The 27,785-nt window shown below is 41.1% G+C and overlaps 2 protein-coding genes across 4 annotated transcripts in view; one reads left to right on the forward strand and one right to left on the reverse strand.

Moving 5' to 3' along the window:
- Nucleotides 1–10,446, reverse strand: part of RBBP4 (RB binding protein 4, chromatin remodeling factor) — a 16,893-nt gene extending 6,447 nt beyond the window's left edge. The window contains exons 1-3 of the mRNA XM_004005013.5: nucleotides 10,333–10,446; nucleotides 9,626–9,773; nucleotides 6,511–6,656 (exon numbers count right to left, since the gene is read on the reverse strand). Coding sequence (XP_004005062.1) covers nucleotides 6,511–6,656; nucleotides 9,626–9,773; nucleotides 10,333–10,348 — 310 coding nt within the window. The 5' untranslated portion in view covers nucleotides 10,349–10,446. The remainder of the gene's footprint in view (nucleotides 1–6,510; nucleotides 6,657–9,625; nucleotides 9,774–10,332) is intronic.
- Nucleotides 10,447–11,127: 681 nt separating this feature from the next.
- ZBTB8OS (zinc finger and BTB domain containing 8 opposite strand) lies at nucleotides 11,128–23,589 on the forward strand. Of its 3 annotated transcripts, XR_006058878.2 has the most exons (8): nucleotides 11,128–11,248; nucleotides 17,876–17,900; nucleotides 18,176–18,297; nucleotides 18,511–18,593; nucleotides 19,834–19,886; nucleotides 21,333–21,369; nucleotides 22,774–23,025; nucleotides 23,123–23,589. XR_006058878.2 is itself a non-coding variant. In XM_015093617.4 (7 exons), the coding sequence occupies exons 3-7, from the start codon at nucleotides 18,225–18,227 to the stop codon at nucleotides 22,858–22,860; spliced, it is 333 nt and encodes a 110-aa protein (XP_014949103.1). In that variant the 5' UTR covers nucleotides 11,128–11,252; nucleotides 17,876–17,900; nucleotides 18,176–18,224; the 3' UTR covers nucleotides 22,861–23,589. The 3 variants fall into 3 exon arrangements, 2 of the variants coding, with proteins under 2 accessions (XP_014949103.1, XP_004005063.2); XM_015093617.4 differs by having other exon boundaries at nucleotides 11,128–11,252; nucleotides 22,774–23,589; XM_004005014.6 differs by having other exon boundaries at nucleotides 22,774–23,589.
- The last annotated feature ends 4,196 nt before the right edge of the window (nucleotides 23,590–27,785 follow it).

Consider the following 27,785-nt stretch of genomic DNA (forward strand, 5'->3'; position numbering starts at 1 on the left):
AAAGTTTGACACAGGCAAGGCTTTTAATAAATGAACTGGTATAATACTAGAAGCAGTATCAATATTTATTAGCAATATAAAGTGCACACTCCTTATTTCAATTATTTCTTACCATAACTCTACAGAGCAGGGAGGAATTATCTCCAAATAATTCACATGGGAAAAAGAGGAGCTCAGAGGACCTACATTAATTTGCTCATGGTGACATGACTATAGCAGAACCTAAAATGAATTCCCATTTTTCTGATCCCTTTCGGCTATGATACTCTTTCAGCTATGACTAAAATGATTTCGGTAATTATATACCCAATAAGTATTATATCACTATCTAAAAGTAAGAAACACACACAAAAAATAAAATAAAATAAAAGTAAGAAACACTATTGACTCCACTTCAAAGATTCTCACTAAGTGGCTTTCAAGCCTCACTTTGTAAAAAAACAAAACTATGCTCAATAAATAAAATCTTAAGTTACTATTTTAATGAATATCAAATACATACACAGTGTGCTAGGTACTAAAGAGTCCCTCCCTCCTGAGGGACTCTCTCTAGTCCCTTTCAATCTCTAGTTTGGGGTAACGTTTCTGAAATACTGACACCTTTGCTCGTATTAGCGAGGAAAAACAGAGCCACAACAGCTGGTTCAATTTTCCTGACCCTTCACTTACACTTGCCAACCAGAGTCCTTGGCTGAAATAAACCAGGTAGGCAAGAACTAGACAAAAACATATTTTATTCACATTTGACTGCTTGCACTTACAGAGTTCTCCCAAGCACCATTAGAAAATGTTTAAGAATATAATTTGTCATTATATAAATCTTGGTAAAAGTGGCTCAATGGTAAAGAATCCACCTGCCAATGCAGGAGACACAGGTTTGATAAGTTGGGTAATATGATCAGCAGATAACATTCAACCTCAAAATAATTTTATACACTGCAAAGCAGTGGTTCAAACAAGCTAACAGCCTAAAAACAATTCAAAACAGATTCTCAAAGAGGAGGGAAAGAAAAACATTAAACCAATCTCCCTCCAGAATTCTAGACCACAAATATCTATAATGCAAAAAGAAGGCATGATTAGGATATGTGATCTCAAAGAACTTTTAGTCCAAACACAGGGAGATAAGCACACAATTTATCAGCTATATACTACTAGGGCTTTCCTGGTGCCTCAGTGGTAAAGAATCTGCCTGCCAATGCAGGAGATATAGGTTCAATCCCTGGGTAGGGAAGATCCCCCAAAGAAGAAAATGGCAACCCACTCCAGTATTCTTGCCAGGGAAATCCCATGGATGGAGAATACTGGTGGGCTATAGTCCATGGGCTTGCAAAAGAGTCAAGATAAGACTTAGCAACTAAACAACAACAACATACTACTAACCAGAGGCACCCTCTCCCCCGCTACCTGCGGTTAAAGTACAACAGAACTTGGATTCAATCCCTGGTCCGGGAAGATTCCACATGCCACAGAGCAACAACTACTGAAGCCTGCACGCTCCAGGGCCTGCAAGCTACAACTAATGTGCCCCTGTGGTGCAACTACTGAGGCCCATGCACCTAGAGCCTGTGCTCTGACATGAGAAAGCAGCCCCCACTCTGCAACTGACAAAGCCTGCAGACAGCAAGAAAGAACCAGTGCAGCCAAAAATAAACAAACGCGTAACAATATCAGTGTGTACGTGTTTAAAAAAAAAATCAGCTTAGAGGATTCACAACTGAGATTTATGAAGATGAGGATTTATCTATTTAACAAATAATCAGGGACTGACCAAATTTAAGGTGAGAGCAAAAACACCAAATCTGATGTAGGGAAGAAAGACTGAGGTATCAATGTACAGTACAGTGAATGACTATCAAGGTCTAACTACATTACTATTTTGTTTGCTTCCCTCGTAAAATACTATTTAAAAAGACTGAAACATAACAATATGCTTAAACTGTGTAGCCTGATGAGTTTTTACATATGCACACATCAGAGGAGTTACCACCCAGATAAAAACATCGAACATCTCTAGCCCTCTCACCCTCACACGACACTTCTGTATCCCTCCCAACTAATACTGCTGGACAAACTAGATAACCAGCATTCTAATTTCTACCACTTTGCCATTTTTTTAGTCCATAAACATTTTGAAACTAAGAATAAGTTGCAACATCTTTAGTCAAATATTCTAATTATTTCACCATGACTTAATACTAGTTTATTACATATAACTGAAGTAGAAGACTAAAGATAACTCAAAAACAAACACTCCCCCTCAAAACCAATTCCCCAATAAGTTGCTAAAAATAAACTCCTTGATATTTCAAGATCTTGGTAACAGAGTCTGAAGTAAAATTTCAAACCTAATCTATTTTCAGGGCTTCAAATGTGATCACAGCTGGGCTGAATGTAATACAAATACATAAATTCTTTTAAATGTCAGAACAAGCCTAAGTCAATTTTTTGTTCTTTCATCTTGAAAGTTCAATGATTTTTTGAAGCTATCTGTCACCAAGTACCTCAGATCAAATGGGGTTAAGCAAATGGTAATCAATTTTAATAGTTCGATCTCAGAGTTTAGGACACTTCATCTGAGGGCAAGGAGGGACTAGAAATCTATGTAACAACCACTTAAGGAGCTTTAACAGACACTGGTATGCATCTACTTCCGCCATTGTTGAGACCATATGGAAAGAGCACATGCTCCCCTTTAAGCTCCAAGCTTGTCCAGCCATCTGAGTGATCTGAAGGAAGAAGGAGAGGGAAAAGGAAGAGAAAAGGAAGGTATGTAACTTTAGGGGAAGTTACCCAGTTTTCTTGTGAGGATTAAATAGGGGGATGTATGTAGTCATACAAGCATATCATATATATTACTTCTATTTTCATAGTTTCTCTAGTGTTAAGTATTAGGGGGATAAAGGTATCATCAGAAAAGCAAATCGGCAAAAGGAAATTGGTTTGATGCCACTCAAAAAACAAAATAGATAATCAACAAGGATTTAGAACTTCCAGATGTACAAGCTAGGTTTGGAAAAGGCAGAGGAACCAGAGATCAAATTGGCAACATTTGTTGGATCATAGAGAAAGCAAGAAAATTTCAGAAAACCATCTAATTCTCTGCTTCATTGACTACACTAAAGCCTTTGACTGTGTGGCACAACAAACTGGAAAATTCTTAAAGAGATGGGAATACCAGACCACCTTATCTGTCTGAGAAAGCTGTATGCAGGTCAAGAAGCAACAGTTAGAAATAGTCATGGAACGACAGACTGATTCCAAATTGGGGAAGAAGTACGTCAAGGCTGTATACGGTCACCCTTCTTATTTAACTTACATGCAGAGTTCATCACGTGAAATGCCTGGCTAGATGAATCACAAGCTGGAATCAAGACTGTGGGAGAAATATTAACAACTTCAGATATGAAGATGCTGGGAAAGACTGAAGGCAAACGGAGAAGGGGGCTGCAGAGGATGAGATGGTTAGAGAGCATCACTGACTCAGTGGACATGAGTTTGAGCAAACTCCAGGAGATAGTGAAGCCTGGTGTGCTGCAGTCCATGGGCATGCAAAAAAGGGACAGACTTATCGATTAAACAACAACAACATAAGGAATTATACCCAATGTTGTGGTAGCCTTAATAAAATATGGGAAAAACAAAAACAAAACACCCAATGAATCATTATGTTGAACACCTGAAACACAACACTGTAAATCGTCTATTTTTAATTTTAATGGTCAAAACAGAGAAGTACCAGAAAACAGATAACTATTTTAAAACCTTGGAGTGATAAAGGCCTTTCAAAGAATGACAAAATCTGAAGGACACCAAAGGAAAGGTGGATAATTAAAACTTCATAGCTTCTAAAGTAAATAGGGGACTCAGTGGTAAAGAACACAATGAAATAGCTGTGGCTCAGTGGTCAAGAATCCGCCTGCCAATGCAGGAGACATGGGTTCCAGCCTTGATCTGAGAAGATCCCACATGCTGCGAAGCAACTAGGCCCATGTGCCACAACTATTGAGCCTGTGGTCTAGAGCCCAGGAGCCACAGCCACTGAAGCCCATGCACCCCAGAGCCTGTGCTCCGCAATAAGAGAAACCACTGCGATGAGAGAAGCCAGTGCACCACAAGGAGGCCCTCCTGCTGTAACTAGAGAAAAGCCTGCCCAGCAGCAAGGATCCAGCAGTCATAAATTTTAACAGATTATAAAATAAACAGGGGAAAAATTATCTATAACCTATTAGTTAGGGATAACTTACATTACATATATAGTTAACCCAAAAGAAAAAATGAGGAAAACACATAAATAGGCAGTTCAAGAGACAGACAAAAGATAAATATTTTAAAATAAGTCCAACATCACAAATAACTTAAAAAGCAAGTTAGGGAATCCCTGGAGGTCCAGTGGTCAAGACTCTACTTTTGCTGTCAAGGGTGCTGATGCAATTCCTGGTGGGGGAACTAAGATTCTGTAAGCCCCGTGAAGCAGCCATTAAAAACCAAATGACACAAACACCAAAACCAAGAAAGAAAACATCCCTCCAACAACAACAAAGTAAAATGAGCGCGCAGCATTCAATGCTGGTAAAAGCATGCAGAAACAGACATCCATGTATCTGCTACTAGTGAAATTGAGTTTTTTGGAGGGCAACTTAGCAGTACCAATACACTTGAAAATGTCCTTGCAAATTAATCAACATTCAATTTAGATAATTGTTCTACAGCAAAACTATGCAAGATACATGCACAAAGACTTTTTGAAGTCAAAAGATTGGAAACCACTTAAATGTTAATTGAGGGATGGTTAACTACAGCACAGTATAAGCCATCAAAAGGAGGCACATTCCCATATGCTAACAAAAAAGATGGCTGGGATACATGAGGCTGGGAAGTATATTTTATCTTATATTCCCAGAACAAAGAAAAACTGCCTAGCCTAAGTACTTAACGTTATCTGTTGAATGAGTGATCCAATAATTGGGATAAATCATTTAGAAAACTATCAATTTAACAGTGATCCATAAAGGACAGATTTATGTGGTGAGGGGTTCACACAGTTGCTTCGATTTTTTTTTGTCTGCACTACGTGGGCTTGTGACATCTTATTTCCCAGACCAGGGATCAAACAGCACGTCCCCCACTCCCCACTAAAAGCAGGAAGTCCTAACCACTGGACCACCAGGGAAAGCCCTGCTTCAATTTTTAAAGATGATTTATTACATTACCAATCAGAATATTTGCTTTATGCCTAAATAACTAAAAATTCTATTTAAAGACAGTTTGTTTTAATAAAAAGAAAACAAGCTCAGGGAGGCTGAAAGATTTATCCTCAAACTACACAGCTAGTGAGCAGCGCAACAGGGTCCCAAGCCCTAGTCTTCTGATTCTTTCTTTCCAACAACAAAAAAAATTTGCTATTTTTGGCTGTGCGGCATATGGGATCTTAGTTCTCCAACCAGGGATTGAACCTATGCCCCTTGCAATTTAAGCAGAGACCCCTCCATCACTACTAATGCCTACCCAGAGAATACCGCTGCAGTAACCATATCCTATAGTTCACACACACAGGTCAGTGACGCAAAATCATGTTTGCTGGCTCTTATCCTAAGAACTTATTTTGCATTCTGCTAAGCTAAATACGGAATGATCAAAAGAATAACTGCACATTACAATCTTGGCAAATAACTGGAAACCAAAATAACTTAGATAAAGGAATGGATTCCATTAATCAGGAGAAATCTAAGATAAGAAAACATTACAGATTCATTTTCTGGGGCCACAAATCTCAATACTGAAAGTCTATCTTCTACCTTTGGTAATAATTTGAGTTCAAGGACAATAAAGGAAACCCACTCATTTCTATCTCTTCTGAAAGGGAAAAAAATAATTCATGAATAGTTAAGCCCTAAGGTTACCACCTAAAATTAGGATATAATTAAACACTCATTTAATTTTTATATACTATACAGCAAATATCTTTCTATCACTTAAACCTGGAAAGGGTAATTTAAGCCAGTGCTTTTCAATCTTTCTTTCCCCCATTATTGCCCTATAAGATATTCTGACACCTTAATGAAATTCTAATACCACAGATAACCTGTGTATTTGTTTATGCATGCTATGTATATCTATGCTTCAAACAGTTCAAAGAATAAGACTGTTTTCACATATACCCCACTCTGAGAATCAATATTCAATTCCCCAGGGGCAGTATCTTCCATGTTGAGAATGCAAGCATGCATGGCAATAATATATGGTGGATTTTAGCTTCTTGAAATTTGCCTACCACCAAATTTAGTTCAAGAAAGTTTACAGAACTAGTACAGAACCAAGTACATGTTACCTGTCTTCTGATATCTAATATCTATACTGAAAATCAGGCTTTCCAAAGCTTAATATCTTGTTCTTAACTTGAGAGGCTACTTTATCAAACTGTACCCACTTTTTTATGATATTTCAGAGACACAAAAATATAACCAAAATAAGTATCATTCCTTCCTTCACCTTAATTAGGACTCCTACCTCCTTTTTCACTGTCGTAGTGTGAAGCATCAAACTGAGCATCATCGTTAGGGAGCTGCACGCTGGCTATCACAAGGTGGTTTTGTTCATCCGACGTGTGTGTCCCCAGGACAAGTCGATGAATACTGAAGTCTTTCCCTTCTGGTCTGTAATAGCAACATATGGTCAATATTCAGTTTAGTAAACTAAGAGAGACCACAAAGTCAGTGACATACACGTATATACAAGACATTATTACAACAGGTTTTGAGAGAAAGAAGTCATTAAGAGCCATATTTCCTTACTTTTAACATATCTTCCATAGAGCTGAGGGCAGGTACCACATACCACTTAATTTCATAATTATTTCTTAACTTGGCCAAATATTTACAATTACTTTTGAGGAAAAAGTCCGACGGAATAAAATAAAAATTAATTATTCATCCTTTACAAGGAGCTGGAGAGAAAAAAACCAATTGTTGGGTATATGAACACTCCTGGTTACCTCATTAAAATAGAAAGGGACTGACATCAGGTAAGCTAATGTCTCAAAATGAGATAAAACCCAGAAGAGGAGGACAAGAGCTTTGAAAAACAGTATTCCAAGGGAGGTAAGCAAAGATGAAGGTTCTAATACTATGAAGTAATATTCTAATTTAAAGATGGTTTGGGAAAACTGACTTCCTTGGTGGCTCAGACAGTTAATCTGCCTGCAATGCAGGAGACCTGGGTTCAATCACCGAGTCAGGAAGATCAACTGGAGAAGGGAATGGCTACCCTCTCCAGTCTTCTTGCCTGGAGAATTCCACGGACAGAGGAGTCTGGCAGGCCATAGCCCGTGGGGGTGGTCTAAGATTAACTAAGTAACAGAACTAGGACTGAAATCTAAATCTGACTTTAAATGTGGGGAAACAGTGGGAGAGTAGGTCAAAAAGCAGATTGAAATCAGACTCTAGGGTACTGAATGTTTGCTTAAGGTATTCTGAACTCTACTAAAAGGAACAAAGAACCATGGAACATTTATAAGGGATGTACCATAATTTGAGTTATGTCAGAAGGATTAATTCAGTGTAAAGCATAAAGCAGAGGTTCAAGTGTGGTATGGGGAACAAAAGCATCAACATTATCTGGAAACTCCTACATGCAAATTCTCGAATCCACTATAGACATACTCAATGAGAAACTTAGGCGGGATGATTTGTGGTGCTTAACAATCTGTTCTACAGGGAATTTCCTGGTAGTCCAGTGGTTAGGACTCAATGCTTTCTCAATTCCTGGCTGGTGAACTAAGATTCTGCAAGCTTCATGGCATGGCCAGTGTAAACAACAACCAAAAGTTTTCTGATTCCTTCAGCTCATTATGATGCCTGTTAAAAGTCTGAGAACCCCAGTTTAGATGGGAAAGATGCTACACAAGAATCCATCAGTGCTTATAAACAGACTGTCAAATCAAGAAAGGGCTGGGGGGAGGGGAGGGGGGGGGCCCGGAACAGACCTAAGAAATGACAAACCAAAGTCAACTACAATAAAGAGAAATAGAAACAATAGAAAAAAGCTGGGTTGGTATCGCCATAGAAAAAATATACTTAGTTTGGAATACATCATGTTGGGGAAGCTAATAAGATACTCCAGAGAAGACACCAATAATAACAGGCAAGTGGAAATTCAAGTAGAGCTCAGAAGCTGGGTTTAGAGATAACCAGCAGCAATTCCTCTGCACAGTTTCAGATACCCTATGTGGAAAAAGAAGAGGAAATGTAAGAGGGCTGCCAACATAAAGTTGGGGTACTTGTATTTACAAAGTTAAACAACTAAAGGAAGTGTGGAAGTGAAGAATATTATTACAAAACTACAACTGTATCATTCTTTCTAAGAAACAGAATATAAACAAACACCAAACACACAGACACACATTTAAACAGATATTAGGGAGAGTTGTTTTAAGTAATCCCACCCTAAAAAAATAAGTAACACTGTTATACAAGTACAATACCAAAATAAAGGAAGGGTATTTGGACCAATGTCTAATCCTGCAGCAAGGCTTATTCATTTCCATCTGTAAAGCAGAAAGCTACTAAGAGCAAAGCAGAGATTTCAGCCTTGGGTTATTCAGTCTCACTGTTTTCCAAGCCTAGCTAACCACATTACATGGAAAGCTTGCCCAGAATGATTTAGTAAGGACGGGGTGGCCAATATTTGGGACCCTTTGGTCCAATATAATTTAGCACCTGACTATAGTAAATCTAGAATTACAACTCAAACTATTTTTAAGTATCCTGCCACAAGTTCCTAAGTGGTCTGAACTACTGACAACTCCTAACAGAAATGACTCCTCTTACCCTGAACTCAAATAATTCTGATAATCAACTGAATATGGGAACTCCTAATTCACATACTTAGGACAAAAAGGGAGGTTCAAAAGGGAAGGGATGTTAAGTATACTTATTGCTACTTCATCTGATGTATGGCAGAAATTAATATAATACTGTAAAGCAATTATCCTCTAATTAAAAAGAAATTAATAAAAAAAAATTCTTAGATCAGATACCCCCCCCCTTTTAAATGTCAACGGGAGGTTAGCAGGCTCATATTGTTATTAACAATATTTGCATAAATTGTCAATTATTTTTTGAGAAGAAACACAGTCAAACAACCACAATTCACAAATATCCTGACTTCCAAAGTCCTGAATTTTGCAGAAATGTACTTACTCAATACACATGTAATTTTTACAGGTTGTTCTGAGTGGCAGGTTATCATGTCACAATCATCTTTGTATTAACCAGATAGTACAAATGACTGTGAGATTCAAAATTTTTTTGTTGAAAGAACTGCATTCACCATAATCACTTTTTGAAAGCTGACACATTTTACATTACTGTTTGGTCTACTACAGTTATAATACGCCTATTCAGTTCAGTTATCAGAAAAAGAAGACATCAACATGTTTTCACTTATCAGGTAAATTGCAAAGTAGTTTCACATTTTGTCTTTTTTGGCCTAGAAAAAAAATGTTCCCAATAGGTTCTGATCACGTGTCCGCTCCGGGTGACTGCAGAGAGGAAAACAAGGATAATCAATGTGAGAAATCTACACTGAGAACACAACAAAATAACATTCAACGGATTCTTATCACCTGGTTACATCTGGAAGCCACTGTGCAGTTAGGCTAGGCCACTCCAGAGCATGGGTCATCACCAAATCGTAAAGAAAAGGGGTGTTCTTTTTCCATATTTTGTATTCTTCGTTGATCACACGTTCTTCTACTGCGTCATCAAAGGCTGCTAAAAAATAAAAAAACAAATTAAGTTAGCGACCACAAATGGAAACCGAGTAAACACTTCCAAAGCCACCGGCACTCCTAAATCCCGATTCTGAAATGGAGATCTGTCTAAATCTCCTCGAGGCACAGCCACCAACGCCGCTCTCCGGCCTCGCGGGGCTTTAACTGCTGGGCTCATCGCTGCCAAACGCCGTTAGCCGCTCGGGCGACGGCATCGGGAGGAGCACAGAACCGGCGGGGAGGCCGGAGCACCGGCCATTGCGGGCAGAAAGCACTGCAGGGAGGACCCGAAGAGAGGCGAGCAGACCGACAGGGCGTGTGGAGAAGGACCAAACACCCGCCGGGGACCCAAACGCCTGCCTCAAGCCGCTGCGCCGGGGCCTCTGCTCTGGAGGAGCTGGCGCGCCGTTAACCCGCCCCGCGGGGCGATTCTCCTCACGCCTGCGATGGCGGGGACGACACTCAGCTGAGTCTGGCCTGTCCTCACTGTTAGGCCGTTTCGAGGCCGCTACGCAACCCCGGCACCCCCCACTCTCCTGGGGCCGCCCCGGAACCCTCACCTTCCTTGTCGGCCATGGCGGGTAGGCAAGCCGGCGGGGATCCCGGGGTTGAGCGTTGCGGGAGGGGCGGGGAGCCTGCGGGCGCTCGCTCTGCGCGCGCGGCCTCTATTGTTTCCTGCCGCCCCTGCGTGAGGGATGACTCGCGCACCTTCGCGCCAACACCGGCCAATCGGAGTGCGCCGAGCGGCGAGGTGGGCGGGGAAGTCGCGTTCGCAACCTATCCAGACGCGTAGAGTCTCTTGCCGCGGGGCCGAGGCGCGCGCTCCGCCCCTGCCCCCACACGGCCCCGAGCCGACTTCCTTCGCTTGCGCGCGCGCGGGTTGGTGAGAGTGAGCCGCCCGAGGTCACGTGAGAGGTTTAGGCCGCACGCTCCTGGGGGGGCAGCCATTTTCTTGAAGAGTGTTCAGCTAGCGACCCCTTGAAAGTAGGGCTTTGAATGAGAAATTTAGGATGTTTTGGGGTCTAGTTGGCCACTCTAGGGGTAAACTGGCAAGAAAGGCCTTTATTTCACCTCGAGGTATCTAATTCAAGTGTTGTCCTATTCCTAGATCCTCCAATATATTTGTTCCCTTACTTCTTAGGACTATTGATGAAGCACGTCCAGAAAATGGGCCTTTGGGCTTTTAAAGAACTCCAAGCGGCGAGACCTAGAACGGAAGTCTTAAGGATTAAGGTTTAGGGGATTAAGTCCTCGAGGATGGTGTTTTAGCCCTTTAAGGGTATCTGTCTAGGGGCGGAGTCTTGGGCGGATGTTGAAAGTCCGGGCTGAAGTCCGGCTGATGAAGGGCGGAAGTTGAGTTTGGGTCCAAACCCGCAATCATGGCGCAGGAAGGGGAAGATGTAAGAGATTACAATTTGACTGAGGAGCAGAAGGCGATCAAGGCCAAGTATCCTCCAGTCAGTCGGAAGTACGAGTGTGAGTAGGTGGCTCACTTCTCTCCTTGCGGGAGGGCTCTGGCTTCCTCTTCCACTTTGCGCCATAGGGTGGTTGGCGCAATTCCCGTTTTCGCCCTGTGTGAATGCTCATCTGAACTAATCCCGGGAAAGCTGAAACGCTGAAGAATAAAGACACCTGGTCTGAGAGTCGGGAAACCTGGGCTCCCCCATATACAATATCTTGAACTCTCCCTGTATATGCTAGTCACATTTATCTTATGGGAATTTTTGTTGTTTAGTTGCTGAGTCCTGTCAGATTCTGCTACCTCAGGGACTGCTGTTCGCCAGCCCCCTCCCCCGCCCCATCTCCTGGAATTTGTTCAAATTTATGTCCATTCAGTCGGTGATGCTATGGAACAATCTAATCCTTTGACCTCCTGCCCCGATTTCCTTTTGCCTTCAATTTTCCCATCATCAGTGAAAGTCGCTCAGTCGTGTCGGACTGTTGGAACCCCATGGATTATATAGTCCATGAAGTTCTCCTGGCCAAAATACTGGAGTGGGTAGCCTTTCACTTCTCCAGGAAATCTTCAGAACTCAAGGATGGAACCCAGGTCTCCCTCAATGCAGGTGGATTCTTTACCAGCTGAGCCAGCAGGAAGCATCAGGGTGTTTTTCAGTGGGTTGGCTGTTTGCACCAAGTGGCCAAAGTATTGGAACTTCAGCTTCCAACTATAGTCCTTCCAATGAATATTCAGGGTTAATGTCGTTTAGAATTGACTGGTTTGATCTCCTTGCAGGCCAAGGGACTCCCAAGACCTGTTCCAGCACCACAATTCAAAAGCATCAATTGTCCCGCGCTCAGCCTTTATGGTCCAGTGCTCACATCAGTCCGTGTGTGTGCATAGTCGCTCAGTCCTGTCGACCCTTTGCAACCCCATGGACTGTGGCCCACCGCGTTCCTCTGTCCATGGGGATTCTCCAGGCAAGAATTCTGGACTGGGTTGCCATGCCCTCCTCCAGGGGATCTTCCCATCCCAGATCAAACCCAGGTCTCTCACATTGCAGGCGGGTTCTTTACCGTCTGAGCCAGCAGGGGAGTCCCACATCCATACAAGACTGCTGGAAAAGCTATAGCTTTGTCTACACAGACCTTTGAGGGAGTTTTACTGGTGTATTCATTGTGAAGAGAGCCATGTTTTGAAGTGTTTTGTGTAACCACCCCCATCCTCATCTATCTCCAACAGTCCTGTAGTTAGAATGTGGCTAGGGTAGAGGATAAGAAAGTTATAAGTAGAGGACTACTAATGTCTTACTTGTATCCTGTGTTAGTAAAAGGACCTGGTTTGCCATTTGTAGCTTAGTGACTTTAGGCAAATCACATAACCTCTTTTTGCATTCTGTTCCTTCCTGTGAGGGCAAAATGAGATAATAATAAATGTGAAAATATAGTGCAGATTCTAAAGTTAGTCTATATAAACGTTAAATTGTTAGCCCTAAAGGTGGATGTGGTTTGGGAGCACAAATTTGGCTCTTATTTCCCCTCTAAAGTTCTTTAATTAATTTCACATTGTTCTCTGTATGCTGGTGTTTAGTTGCTAAGTCCTGTCCAACTTTTTTGACCCCATGGACTAGAGCCCATCAGGCTCCTTTGTCCATGGGTTTCCCAAGGGAAAATACTGGAGTGGGTTGACATTTCCTTCTCCAGGGGATCTTCCCAGCCCGGGTCTTGGAAAACCGTCTCCTGCTTGGTAAGCAGATTCTCTTATCACTGAGCCACCTGGGAAAGTCCTCTGTATAGAGTACAACTATTTATCATAGCATACTAGGCTCTGTACTTTCTAGACCCTGCGTGTCTCCCTAGCTCATTTTTCTCTTCAATCAATTCAGTCACTCACTCAGTTCCAACTCTGCAGCCTCATGGACTGCAGCACACCAGGCTTCCCTGTCCATCAACAACTCCCAGAACTTGCTCAAACTCATGTCAATCAAGTTGGTAATGTCATCCAACCATCTCATCCTCTGTCATCCCCTTCTCCTCCTGCCTTCAATCTTTCCTAGCATCAGGATCTTTTCAAATGAGTCAGTTTAGTCAAAGTATTGGAGTTTCAGCATCAGCCCTTCCAATGAACATTCAGGACTGATTTCCTTTAGGATTGGCTGGTTGGAACTCCTTGCAGTCCAAGGGACTCTCAAGAGTCTTCTCCAACACCGCAGTTCAAAAGCATCAATTCTTCGATGCTCAGCTTTCTTTATAGTTCAACTCACATCCATATATGACCACTGGAAAAACCATAGCCTTGACTAGACGGACCTTTGTTGGCAAAGTAATGTCTCTGCTTTTTAATAAGCTGTCTAGGTTTGTCATAGCTTTTCTTCTAAGGAGCAAGTGTCTTTTAATTTCGTGGCTGTAGTCACCATCTCCAGTAATTTTGGAGCCCAAGAAAATAAAGTCTGTCATTGTTTCCATTGTTTCCCCATCTAGTTGCCATGAAGAGATGGGATAGGGTGCTGTGATCTTTGTTTTTTGAATGTTGAGTTTTAAGCCAACTTTTTCACTCTTTCACTTTCCTCAAGAGGCTCTTTAGTTCCTCTTCTCTTTCTGCCATAGGGTGGTGTCTGAGGTTATTGATATTTCTCCCAGCAATCTTAATTCCAGCTTGTGCTTCATCCAGCCTGGCATTTCTCATGATGTACTCTGCATATAAGTTAAATAAGCAGGGTGACAGTGTATAGCCTTGAAGTACTCCTCTCCCAATTTTGAACCAGTCTGTTGTTCCATGTCTGATTCTAACCATTGCTTCTTGACCTCCATACAGATTTCTCAGGAGGCAGGTAAGGTGGTCTGGTATTCCCATCATTTTTCTCTTTTGATTCAGAATTCAAAAAGTATGACAGGTATGCAGTGAAAAGTCAGCTCTAATCCCAGGCCCCTTGGTCTTGCTTTCTAGATCAGCCAGTCATAACATTTTCATATGTGTACATGCAAAAATGTACTTTAATTTACTCAGTTTCTAGTTGGTGGACATTTACATTTGTACTCGTTTGCTATTAGAAATAATGCAGCAGTGAATACCTGTACATCCATTGTTTGGCACATGTGCATCTGTAGAATAAATTTCCAAAAGTTACATTACTTTGGTAAAGGGTATCTGCATTTTATCAGTATTTTTAAAAATTGGAGTATAGTTGATGTACTGTGTGTGCTTTGCTCAGTTGCTGAATCATGTCCGATTCTGTAACACCATGGAATGTAGCCCACTAGGCTCCTCTGTCCATGGGATTCTCCAGGCAAGAATACTGGAGTGGGTTACCATTTCCTCCTCCAGGGGACCTTCCTGACCCAGGGATCAAACCCACATCTCTTGGGTCTCCTGCACTGGCAGATGGATTCTTTACCAGTATACCAGGTGGAAAGCCCCTAGGTGATGTACAGTGTTGGTTAATTTCTGCTGTACAGTCAAGTGATTCAGTTATATATACTCTTTTTGATACCTGCGTTTTAAACTTCAGTAATTATTGTGAACTCACTGTCTGTTGAAGTGTCACCAATTTATACTCTCAGTAGCGTTGTATGAGTGTGCCTCTTTCCTCACACCCTGTGATTTCATATACCATAGTTTACTTTTGTTTGTTTTAGAGTTTTGTATAAATGGAATCACATAGTACTCATTCTTTTATATCTGGCGTCTTCACTGAGTATCACTGATAAATGTTAGACATTGAAGTGGTGAGTGGACTTTATTCAGTAATTATGGACAGCAGGGGAAAGAGCTGAGATCCCTTTGGATTTGTGCAGAGGAGATTGGACTTTTTAAAAGAAGAATGAGAGATGGGGGAGAGCAGGGGTTTCAGTAGAGACTAGAAATGAAAAGTTACAAAAGCATGGTCAGTGTAAATGTCATTGGAGCAGCAGTGTTTGCTAGCTGGCAGTTACCAAGTTAGAATTCTCTCCCACGGAGCCTGGAAGTTCTTCCTGATGATTACATTTCAGAGGAATGGGAAAGATACTTCTGAGTTGTAAGAGATAAGTATCACAGTCGTAAGCCCTTTTTAGTGAATGCTCTGAGAAAGGGAGGTCAAGGACCTATTGTCAGGGGTTGTTTCGGAACAAACGATAAATTCTCCTACAGTGTATAGCTTTCTCAGGCAGGCATTGTAACGGTGGGGCCATGATGATCCTAGGTACACAGGCTTAAGCTGCTAGAAACCACGCTAAAGTTGGTCAGGTCTCTTAGTGCAGGGAGTTTGGATGGAGATATGTGTGTGAGAGTTCTGCAGCTTTCACTTGATGTTTTTGAGACTCTTGTTAATGCAGTATCACTAGTTCATGCTGTTTTATTGCTGAGCAGTGTGGCATAGTAATCCTCAGTTTATTTATTCATTCTCTTCACAAACATTGGGTTTTTAATTTGGAGGAGTAAAGTTGCTGTGAACATTCTGCCATGTCCTTTTGTGGCCACATACTTTCATTTCTCTAGCATTAAAATGTTGCTTTCCTTTAACTTGTTTGTCATCTCTGCTGGTCATTGAGCCCATTAGTGTCTAAAATGTACTGAGGCTTCAGTAGTATTTTGAGTAAATCAGAGGTGAGCTTAAACCCTGAGTGTTACCAGAAGAAGATGTGTTATGATGTAAAGGGCACTAAACTGGGAGTCAGAAAATCTCAGTTCTAGTCCCAACTCTCATCAGCAGTATGGTCCTAAACAAGTTATACAGTCTCTCAGGATTTCAGGTTTCTTCTTGTAATTGGAGGATTTCTGTTAAATGATCTCTGAGGTTTCATTCTAGCTTGAATATCCTATGATCTTAAGTAGGAGGAATAGATGGGAGTCAGGGTTAAGAGTGAAGAATAGACTCTGAAATACTAAAATAACAGATCCACAGATTACACAGCCGCAGTTGTTACTTCCTGGCGTTGCTGTGAGACTATCAGGAAAAAGCTTGCAATACGTACTGTGGAGTTTACTTTTTAAAACTATTTAACTGACCAAGGATATCATGAGGATTCCTTCAAATGCAAGAAATTAACAAAGATAAAACTTGACTCTTGTTAAAAATAAAAGCCTGTTTTGTCTGGGATTTGGCTAGCTGTTCATGAAAAGGTGAGAACGGGAAATCTGGAATTTTATATCTTTGATGACGTAGTTTCTAGAATTTTGGCCATTCATGAACAGAGGAGCCTGGCAGGCTACAGTTTATGGGGTTGCAGAGTCAGACTAAAATCATGGCATCTGGTCCCGTCACTTCATGGGAAATAGATGGGGAAACAATGGAAACAATAGCTGACTTTAATTTTCTGGGCTCCAAAATCACTGGAGATGGTGATTGCAGCCATGAAATTAAAAGACACTTGCTCCTTGGAAGGAAAGTTATGACCAACCTAGACAGCATATTAAAAGGCAGAGACATTATTTTGCCAACAAAGGTCCGTCTAGTCAAGGCTATGGTTTTTCCAGTGGTCGTGTATGGATGTGAGAGTTGAACTATAAAGAGGGCTGAGCACCAAAGAATTGATGCTTTTGAACTGTGGTGTTGGAGAAGGCTCTTGAGAGTCCCTTGGACTGCAAGGAGATGCAACCAGTCCATCCTAAAGGAGATCAGTCCTGGGTGTTCATTGGAAGGACTGATGCTGAAGCTGAAACTCCAATACTTTGGCCACCTGATCCGAAGAGCTGATTCATTTGAAAAGACCCTGATGCTGAGAAAGATTGAGGGCAGGAGGAGAAGGGGACGACAGACGATGAGATGGTTGGATGGTATCACTGACTCAATGGACATGGGTTCGAGTAAACTCTGGGAGCTGGTGATAGACAGGGAGGCCTGGCATGCTGCAGTTCATGGGGTCACAAAGAATTGGACACGACTGAGCGACTGAACTGAACTGAAAGAGTCAGACATGACTGAGGACTAACACACACACAAGTAGATATTAGGAAAGATATTGATTTGTTTTGTTGGGGAATGTAACTAATAGCAGGAAAGGCATTTGTTTATTGAAAAACTATGATGTATTAGTGAAGTAGGAAATGGCAACCCACTCCAGTATTCTTGCCTGGAAAGTTCCATGGACAGAGGAGCCTGGTAGGCTACAGTCCATGGGATTGCAGAGTCTGACATGACTGGGCACACACACACAAGAAGTGTGTGTACTGTAGTACACACTTTGGAGATCACCTAGAAGACCATGGCCTTGCTGCCTTCCAGAAACTATCATTCATTTATTTAGTTAGTTAGTCTTTAGGTTTTTTGGCCTCGCTGCAGGGCATGTGTGATCTTAGTTCCTCAACCAGAGATTGAACCTGTGTGTGGAGGCCTAATAACTACTGGACTGCCAGGGAATTCTCATCATTCATTTAAATATAAATCTTGGCTTTAAAAGAAATAACCCTGTATCATCAATATGCTAATGTTATATAACTATTCTGTTACTTAATATTAGTTCATTCATTTAATATTAATAGAATAGTAACTGTAAATGCTTAGAAATTTTTAAAAATAAACCTTAACAATGACTTTTGTGTAAATGGTTAGTGAAAGGTGGATGGTCAACCTACATTTTCTTGTTCTTCAAGAATGATGTTCTTAATAATAATCTAGAGTCATTTTCTTGTGATTTGCAAGTCAAGTCTAGTTACTTATTATTGTTTTTTCCTCTCTCCCTCAGATTTGGATCATACAGCCGATGTCCAGTGAGTAGAGCTGGAGTTTATGCCTTTGAAATCATGTGCTTAACACAGGAAGACTAATCTTTTAATCTTGCAGTCCCTAGTTTTAGTTTTTCTCCTCTGTTTTGTTTTCTTTAGAACATGAAAATGATGGTTCAAAAGCACCTGGTTTCAGTGTCATTAAATTGATTGAGGCCTTTGCTTTTGCATTTACAGTGTTGATTTTACTTAGACTTTGCTGTCGAGTTTTCTGTCTTGCAGTGAATCATATTACACAAGGCACGAATGCCTTTCTTTAGGTTACATGCTTGGGGAGACACTCTGGAGGAAGCTTTTGAACAATGTGCAATGGCCATGTTTGGTTACATGACAGATACTGGGACTGTGGAGCCCCTGCAAACAATAGAAGTAGAAACCCAAGGTAATCAATTTGTTCACAAGGAAGAAATTGCTATGCAAGTGTTCAGATGCTATATAATTTCAGTATACACTTACAGGAGGTACAACAAAGTTGATTATGAGCTTGTTCTTTCAAGGAGCCTAAGAAATTTATTGCACTGTAAAATTCAAACAAGTTTTCAGAGATGAGAATTATTAAATACCGTTCTTTATGGTTCTTTCTGACCCTGTGTAGGCGATGACTTACAGTCTCTTCTGTTTCACTTTCTGGATGAGTGGCTTTATAAATTCAGTGCTGATGAATTCTTCATACCCCGGGTAAGCAAGTTTTTATTTTTTACTGAACAAATGGATTTTGAGTCCATATTTTAGAGTAAAACTAGTGATTTAAAACAGAACATTCTATTTAAAATAGAATATATGATGTAAAATGAAACCATTCAGATATGCAAGATGATGACGTGCAGAAATTATGGTGACCATAGGCCCTAGGTTAACTGGAGTTTGCCTATGTATGTGCGTCTCGCATTTAGATCTCATACACTTGCCACTCACTCACTGTTATCTTGAGTCAGAAGAATGCACATACTCTCTTCTCTGTCGGCATGTTTTATGTCTCTCAAGTTTGAGCTTTTTAAATGTTCGTCCATAAGTTCCTTTTGCCCATTTGATATTTAGCAGGTCTGATATGTTCTTATTGTTGTTTAATTGTTCAGTGGTGTTTGACTTTTTTCTCGAAAAAGTAGCCTACCAGGCTCTTCTGTCCATGGGATTTCCCAGGCAAGAGTACTGGAGTGGGTTGCCATTTCCTTTTTCAGGGGATCTTCCTGACCCAGGGATCAAACCTGTCTCCAGCATTGCAGGCTATTCTTTACCCCTGAGCCATTGGTGCTTTTAGGGAATTCCCTGGCGGTCTGCTGGTTAGGACTCTCACTGCTGATGGCCGCCTAGCTGGGGAACTGAGATCCTGCAAGCTGTGTGGTACAGCCAGAAAAAAAATGGTGCTTTTGGTTTCCTTAATGTGAAAAGGGAAAAGCCAGATGGAGGTTACTTTTTGCCATCAGCCTCCAGAAGGGAACACCTCTGCAACCTTATTGTTACTAACACACCTGGCCTTCCTTGCTCCATAATTCCTCCATTTACTCCCTTACCAGCTCCACTACATATATTCTTCTAACTGGGTCATTTGTCCTACAGAGTTCAAGAGTCTATAATATTATATAAAAATAGGTGGAAAGTTTTATCACCTCTAAATCCATAGAGCTGAAAAAAACCCCAGAATGATTGAAATCCTAGGTCATCCTCCACTATGTATCTTACAGAAAAATTCTCATGACTTATACTTTAAATTGTACATTTTCAAGAATACCTCCCTTGAATGGGTAAGAAAAAGCCTTATTTTCTTAAAATACATAGTTTGTTGTTAACATTGTAATTTTCTTTGCTTCAGAGAAGTTGTATGCTATTATCTTGGAAAAGTGATAACCTTGACATGTTTTAATAGCTGGTCTATTATGAACTTCTATTAAAATTAAAAGAAAACTTTTTTCTTCTTTAGGAAGTCAAAGTACTTAATATCGACCAAAGAAATTTCAAAATACGGTCAATTGGGTAAGTTTTGAAAACCTTTTAAGTTACAGGTCATGTAAAATGTTAAGTTACAGTCTTCAGTGTACTCAGTGAGCAGGAAGACAATAGAAACATTAAATCAGAAGACCAGTTGCATCCCTGTAGGGCTTTGCAGGTTAAGCTTGGTGAGCCACCTAGGAGCAAGGGTTCACCTCAGCTTTGGAGGACCAGAAACTTGTCAGGACACAGGTGATTTGAATTGGTAAACAGAATTCCCAATTTGTTGATTTTTAACACACAAAAAATATATCATTGATGGATGGCGCAGATATTTGCATACAACCTCGCTTGGTGATGAGAAATGCTGATGTAGCCTTTCTTATAGATCCTCACACCTAGACTCCATTCAAACCAGTTCCTTCTATTAACAAGTTATACTTTTCCTTCCTGAGTTTGCAAACGCTTGATTAGGGCACTTTGATTGGATTTAGTGTTTTCCAAGTTTCTTTAGTCATCTAATGATCTTTTAGGTTACTTTTATATAAAACTTATCTTTTCCATTTTATGTTGAATTTTTTACGTTTCTTTTGTAAAGTGAGATCTTTTATTATCTCCTACTCCTTTTTTTTTTAATGAATAAGTAAACAGAGTTGTCCAAGGGTAATTAACTAATAAATAGTTGAACAGAGTTTTAAAACTATGCTCTTTCTGATACTGCTACTGCTTTTACTACTGTGAACTTCAGCTACTTTAGTGTTGAAGGGAGAGAGGATACTCATCTCAAGTTCTAGGAGACTGAGTACCCTTCTAGGGCCTACTAGGTACATACCATGGCCATTTTTTGAAAAGTCATAAAATACAAACTTAAGTTCAGATCGTATTATGGAATCTTGTATTTTGCCTTTATGGTGCTCAGACCTGCTTTCTCCAATGGAAGATATTATTTAATCAGTTCTATAGCCCTGAGTACAGTGAAAATTTTGAACATGCTCCTCTATTATGAACCAGTATTCATTAAACAATGTTATTGAGAGTCTACCTATGTACACTGTACTATGCCATGATCAACCTTGTTGAAAAGGATATCGTACAAGTTCAGTAGCTGTATCTGCTGACCATCAAACTGAAATTGATGGCTCCCTTCTCCCTTCATCCCTTTAGGCTTTCTAGTATCTTATGCGTGTGTGCTCAGTTGTGTCCGATTCTTTGTGATCCCATGGTCTGCAGCCTGCCAGGCTCCTCTATCCATGGAATTTTCCTTGTAAAATTACTGGGATGGGTTGCCATTTTGTCCTCCAGGGATCTTTCTGACCGAGGGATTGAACCCACATCTGTATCACCTGCATTGGCAGCCGGTTTCTTTAACACTGAGCCACCTGGGAAGTCTGTATCTTAACCACATTTATAAGGCTTATCTTAAAACGTAGAAAGAGAGAATAAATGTTAAATCCTGGAAATCTTAATCATGTTTTACTCTTTCTTCTCAAGGTGGGGAGAAGAATTCTCATTGTCCAAGCACCCTCAGGTATGTTTTAAAATCCAGCCATTAAAAATAGTTTATTTGACCTTACCGTAAAAAAGTCAGTATATGTTACAGCTAACTTACTAGTTCTCATAAGTTGGTATAAACTCCTAAATTTTTCCCAGACTAATATGACCTGTCTGGACATGTTATGTTAAAACCCTGGAATTTCTGATTTGGAAGATTAGGAGTCTGCCTTGGGCTATAGGGTCAGGTTTGTTACAGAGTGTTTTGGGGCTGAAGAGTCCCTTTCCCTTTTTGAGCTTTCATATCTTTCCCTGTAATGAAGATGTTGGATAGGATGTTCTCTAAACATCCAGTGTTTTGGATACTAGAAAGCCTAAGAAAAGGTGTTCTCTTTTGTGCTTCTCCAGATTCAGTATTTGCCAGTGTATTTGGCTTCAGTGTGTACTAGTCAAATCTGTTTGAATAGGGGTAGGGTGTTTTTTTCCTAATGTTTTGTGCTTTGTGGACTGATAACGATAGAAGAGCAACTATTCTACTCATATATAGCACTAAACAGCCATGGACAACACCTAAATGAATGAATGTGAATGTGTTCCAGTAAAGTGTTTTTTTTCATTCCCCTCCCCCGACTACCATTTAGAAATATAAAAGCTATTCTTACAATTGGGGCTTACATTTATGTGTGGAGCTGTACAAAAATAGGTGGGAGGCCAATCTGACCTTTAATTTGTAGTTTGCTGACCCCTGTGTTTAGGCCAAGAAGACTTAAATTCATTGGAGTTGACTGAGAAATCATGTAGTAGCTTCCAGCAGCTGCAGCAGCATTTCTTCAGTGTAATAAAATGAAGCTTCGTGAGAGAGCCTCGGGGCAGAGAAACTTAAGGACAGAAACCAGTAGAGGTGGAGCATGTGGATTAAAAACAAGTTATTTTTATAATATAAATTACAGTAGCATTTTCTTTTGAATGTATTATGTTTGAGATGCCTATTAGATATCTAAATAGAGATGTTGGATAACAGTAGGCATTTGTCTGTAGAGAAGGGAATAGGCTGAGTTCCCAGGGCCCAGTCTAGACAGTACAGAAGAGGAAGCCTTAAGAAGGAGCCCTGACCCAAACAATAAAAAAGCTTTGTGTTCTTGGAGTCAACCCATTTGGTAAATGTAAAGGCTGGTGCCCAGAGGGGTCAGACAACTTCTGGTCCAGGTGCAAACAAGCCAGGATTATAGTATGCTCCATCTCCTAAGTCAGGTCAGTGCTTTTTCCTGTGTACACGTGTCTCTCATTTTTACTGGTTCAGTGGATAATACTATATCATTTGATAACTGATTGTTTCATATGACTTTTTTAGAATAACATTAAAAGTTTTACTTTCTGCCAATTGTTACTAGAGTTAATGGTTCTGATTTCAATGTCTTTTTTTTTTTAACCCCAACTTTAGGGAACTGAAGTCAAAGCAATAACGTACTCAGCCATGCAGGTCTATAATGAAGAGAAGCCAGAAGTTTTTGTGATCATTGACATTTAAGATGACAAAAGAGAGAGAGAGAGAGATTCCTATGAAGAACTGTTTTTTTCTCTTCCTTTTGACAAGATACCATGATATAAACTCTACATGGAGAATTTATATATGGAGTTTTGCAGAACAGAAATTGTTGACTTAAAATGTGACTTTCAGAAATGAAAAATCAAGGTACAACCTTGGTCTTTGTTACCCAAATAATCAAATTTTAAATAATTCTCTAAGTGGCAAGCATGGCTTCTCCTTCATTAATTCCCCTTTGTAGCAGCAGGTGCCTTACACCTTTCCAACGGAATGCACAAGTCCTCCAGCCTGGTCCCAAGGACGATCATTGATGTAAGAGCAGCCTGAGAGACTCTGAAGCCCGTGTACTCTTACTGAATGCACCTTGGAGAAAATGTAATTTGAGAAATCCTACAACCAGTATTTTGCTTTTTTTCCAAAGTGGTTAACACATATATTTTCTATATGTACATTAAAACAGGTTGTGTTTTGGATTGCTATGGGACAGAGCCCAATCCTGTACTCCAGTTGGTTTTCTTAGATGAAATAATTATATTTGAACAATTGGAAGGCTTTTCTAGAAACAGTCCTGATTTACTTTCACTTTTTTTTTAGCACTGATATACTGACACTTTTTCCCGTAAGATAAAACCTGACGCATATACAAATGGGCCCTTCTTCCTAACATACAATTTTATATTAAAGCCAGTATATTTATACAGTTAGAGAAAAGGAGAATTTTTTTTCAAGTTTCTTTGGTTTTTAAAAATTACCTTAAGCTCTTCATTTCTAAGACGATAAGAGGCCAGGAAAACAGCTTTAAAATGATCTGAACTTTTCGAAGTAGATAACTTTGAAAAAAATCAAACTGCTTTCATTTGACTTGCAGTATTATTCCATTCTCTGTTCATGGATTGAGGTAGTCTTCCTTGTAAAGTGAAAGTGAAGGCGCTCAGTCGTGTCCGACTCTTCGCGACCCCATGGACTGTAGCCTACCGGGCTCCTCTGTCCGTGGGATTTTCCAGGCAATAGTCCTGGAGTGGATTGCCATTTCCTTCTCCAGGGGATCTTCCCAACCCAGGGATTGAACCCGGGTCTCCCGCATTGTAGACAGATGCTTTACCGTCTGAGCCACCAGGGAAGTTGCTATTTATTCACATTAGTGAGAAAAGATTACCACTGGGTGGTGTCAAATATCATTGCATGAACTTGATCTACAAGATGGTCTGTGAGCTTTCTACGTGTTCTGTCTGAGCACCTCCTTATTTTTCTCCGGGGATTTAGCACAAAGACAAGGACAAGAGCCTATGGTTTGGATAGTTAGCTCTTCAAGGATCGCTGAGGTAGCACTCCTTCACCTTTCTTAGTCTCAGGCACATTTTGTATGTTCATTGATTGATTGATCGGCCTCACCAAGTGGCTTTCGGGATCTTAGTTCATTCTAGCTCAAGTCACTTTTCCATGCTGCCTTCCTAACTACTCAAGGTTCAGGGATCTTTGAACTTACACCTCTTTACTTAGCTTTAAAGATTTGGGCTTCCCAGTTGGCTCAGTGGTTAAAAAAAAAGTTGCCTGCCAGTGCAGGTGAAACAGGAAATTTGGGTTTGATCCCTAGGTCGGGAAGATCCCCTGGAGAAGGAAATGGCAACCCACTCCAATATTCTTGCCTGGGAAATCCCAGAGGAGTCTGGCGGGCTACAGCCCATGAGGTCACAAAAGGGTCGGACATGACTTAGCGACTAAACAACAGCAACAAAAGATTTGTAGGCTTATTCAGTTTTACTTGTTTCATGTTCACTAGTCTGCTGCCGCTGCTGCTAAGTCGCTTCAGTCGTGTCCGACTCTGTGCAACCAGGCTCCTCTGTCCTTGGGATTCTCCAGGCAAGAACGCTGGAGTGGGTGTTCACTAGTCTAGATGACACATAATACACATTACTACTCAGTGGTCAGTGGACTAAGTCTCTCAGAGCGCCGTCACTTTTAGCAGAGACCACAGATCAGCTGCTTGAGCATGTCTATAAGAACGCTGGAACTGTAGGTCACAATCTTCGATTCCTAGCCTTTGCTCTCCTGCTTGACCGTGAACCTATTTCCTCATCTATGTATGAAAGGTGTGCATTAGTGATTCCTCAGTTTCTTTCCAATTTTAAATGTCTGGGATCTAGTAATATATTTTAAACAACTGAGCTGAGGGAGAGAAGATACGTGGAACGACTGGAACAGTCGTTTAGCCTAAAAGGTCCAAATCACACCATCTAGGTCTGCTACTGGAGAAGGCAATGGCACCCCACTCCAGTACTCTTGCCTGGGAAATCCCATGGATGGAGGAGCCTGGTGAGCTGCAGTCCATGGGGTCGCTAGAGTCGGACACGACTGAGCGACTTCACTTTCATTTTTCACTTTCATGCATTGGAGAAGGAAATGGCAACCCACTCCAGTGTTCTTACCTGGAGAATCTCAGGGACGGCGGGGGAGCCTGGCAGGCTGCTGTCTCTGGGGTCGCACAGAGTCGGGCATGACTGAAGCGACTTAGCAGCAGCAGCAGGTCTGCTACTAGTCAGCCATTGTCATGGTACAGTGGTGTGTCACATGACGGCAGCTACTTCAGGAAAGCAACAGTAGTGATATGATGACTTTTTCTCACTGATGCCTTGGCTAAGTGGTTACATGTGCCTGCAACCACTCTTGTCAGTTCTCTCTCCACCTTGCTATTACCACTTGGGCTCTGGCAAAGAATGTTCAAGAAGAAAGGGTGGGAAAATAGTTTATACCCTGCTGGAAGTTGGGGAAGTGCCCCTTAGAGACTAGAATTCTGCCCCTTTCTGAAGTCTGAGCTTCAGAAGGTTTGGGAAATTCCAGACAGACTGAGAATTGAGTTTCTTCATCTAAAAAATCAGGAAATTGGAAAAGATACTCTCTGAAAGCTCCTTCTGGAAAAAACTTACTCAGAACTTATGAGCAGCCCTCCTTCCCACAACTAGAGAAAATTCTGCTCAGCAGTGAAGACCCAGCACAGCCAAAAAGAAATATTTTTTTAAAAGAACCTTATTCTGTAAAAGAAGAGAAGGGTGTTTCATGTTTGGGAACTCATACACCCGTGGCGGATTCATGTCAATGTATGCCAAAACCAATTAAAAATTTATTAAAAAAAAAGAAGGGGAGTCATTTTGGAATTATACTTGGAGCTCTGGAATTTAAACACTGCTGTGGTAACATTTTTATTTTGAGGATTTTGGGAGTGCAGTGGTTAACAGCACAAACTGGAGCCAAATCACAGGGGTGGAAGTGCTGGTTCCTCCACTCACTGTCTAACTTGGGGCATGTTGGTGAAACTCTGTGTGCTTTACTTTCCAAACTAACTATTGAAGGGTTGTTGAGAGAATTAAATGAATGTATACACATAAAGAAGAACTGACTCTTTTGAAAAGACCTTGATGCTGGGAAAGATTGAAGGCAGGAGGAGAAGGGGATGACAGAGGATGAGATGGCTGGATGGCATCTCCAACTCAATGGACATGAGTTTGAGTCAACCCCGGGGGTTGGTGAGGGACAGGGAGGCCTTGCGTGCTGCGGTTCATGGGGTCGCAAAGAGTCGGACACGACTGAGCGACTGAACTGAACTGAACTGATAACATAAAGCTCAAGAGAGTGCCTGACACAGTAATGCTAAGTGAGGGCTAGTACTGTTAAGAGGACAAGCCTAAATGCTAACAGTCCCCTTACTTTTTCACTTATTTTTTTTGGAAGTCCAGAACAGAAAAAAAAAACAGTGCTTGGTTAGGGGGTGTGACCAGCCTAAGGACAACTCTGGCAGCCAGTGCCATTCCAGTCTGTTAATTCAGAAGGGAAAACAAAGCCACTCCCTTCCGTCTTTCCTCCTGCATTCTCTCTTCCGCTTTTTAGTTTTCTTTCTTCCATATCTGGGTTGCGCTATGTTCAAAAGCTGTGCCTGTCCCTTTACGCCAAGCTAGGTGCCTTCTACAGGACTCCCTTCCATTGATTGTCCCTCCCTGATTTCCTTGCAGTTTTCAGTATTAACCATTCAAGGGCTGTGTCACAATGAGAAGAAAGATGAATCGATTACAGGGTATCTTTCTTTTCTTTTTTTATGGATGTTCCCAAGGGCTCACCCAGTGTTCTCAGTACCAGTGCAGCCCATCCACCAAAGTTCATACCATACAACTATGAGTTCCTACCTTTGAATTCTTGTCCAGATTCTTTTTCTCTTTGTTTTTATACACTTTAAAGATATTCACATACCATACAATTCATCCATTAAACCCAATTCAGTGGCTTTTAGTATAGTCACGGTTGTGCAGCCATCACCATGATCGACTTTAGCACATTTTCCCCCTGAAAAGGAAGTTGCTACCTTTTAAGCAGTAACCACCACCCCCAGATCAGCCCTCCCAGTCCTAGGCAATCACCAAGTAATCTACTTTCTGTTCTGCAAATCCATCTAACCTGTTGCCCAGATTCTTAGCTGCCAATCTTGTCCTTTTTTAAAAAAAATATAATTGGAAATTCACCTCTTAGAAGCTTTTTGGACTCATCCCACCTGTTTGAACACCACTCTCTAAGTCCTCTTATTTCCAGTGAAAAGTGGCTGGAAAGTGAAAGTGGTCAGTCGTGTCTGACTCTTTGTGACTTCATGGGCTATGAGTCCATGGAACTCTCCAGGCCAGAATACTGGAGTGAACCCAGGTCTCCCACATTGGTGGGAGATTCTTTATAAACTGATCCACAAGGGAAGCCCAAGAATACTGGAGTGCGTGGTCTATCCCTTCTCCAACAGATCTTCCCAAACCAGGAATCAAACCAGGGTCTCCTGCATTGCAGGTGGATTCTTCACCAACTGAGCTACTAGGGAACCACAGTGAAATCCTCAGACATTTTAAACTATGAATACAAACTTCATAAAGTTCCTT

This window comes from Ovis aries, chromosome 2 (assembly GCF_016772045.2).
Source record: "Ovis aries strain OAR_USU_Benz2616 breed Rambouillet chromosome 2, ARS-UI_Ramb_v3.0, whole genome shotgun sequence".
In the NCBI taxonomy this organism is placed as follows: domain Eukaryota; kingdom Metazoa; phylum Chordata; class Mammalia; order Artiodactyla; family Bovidae; genus Ovis; species Ovis aries.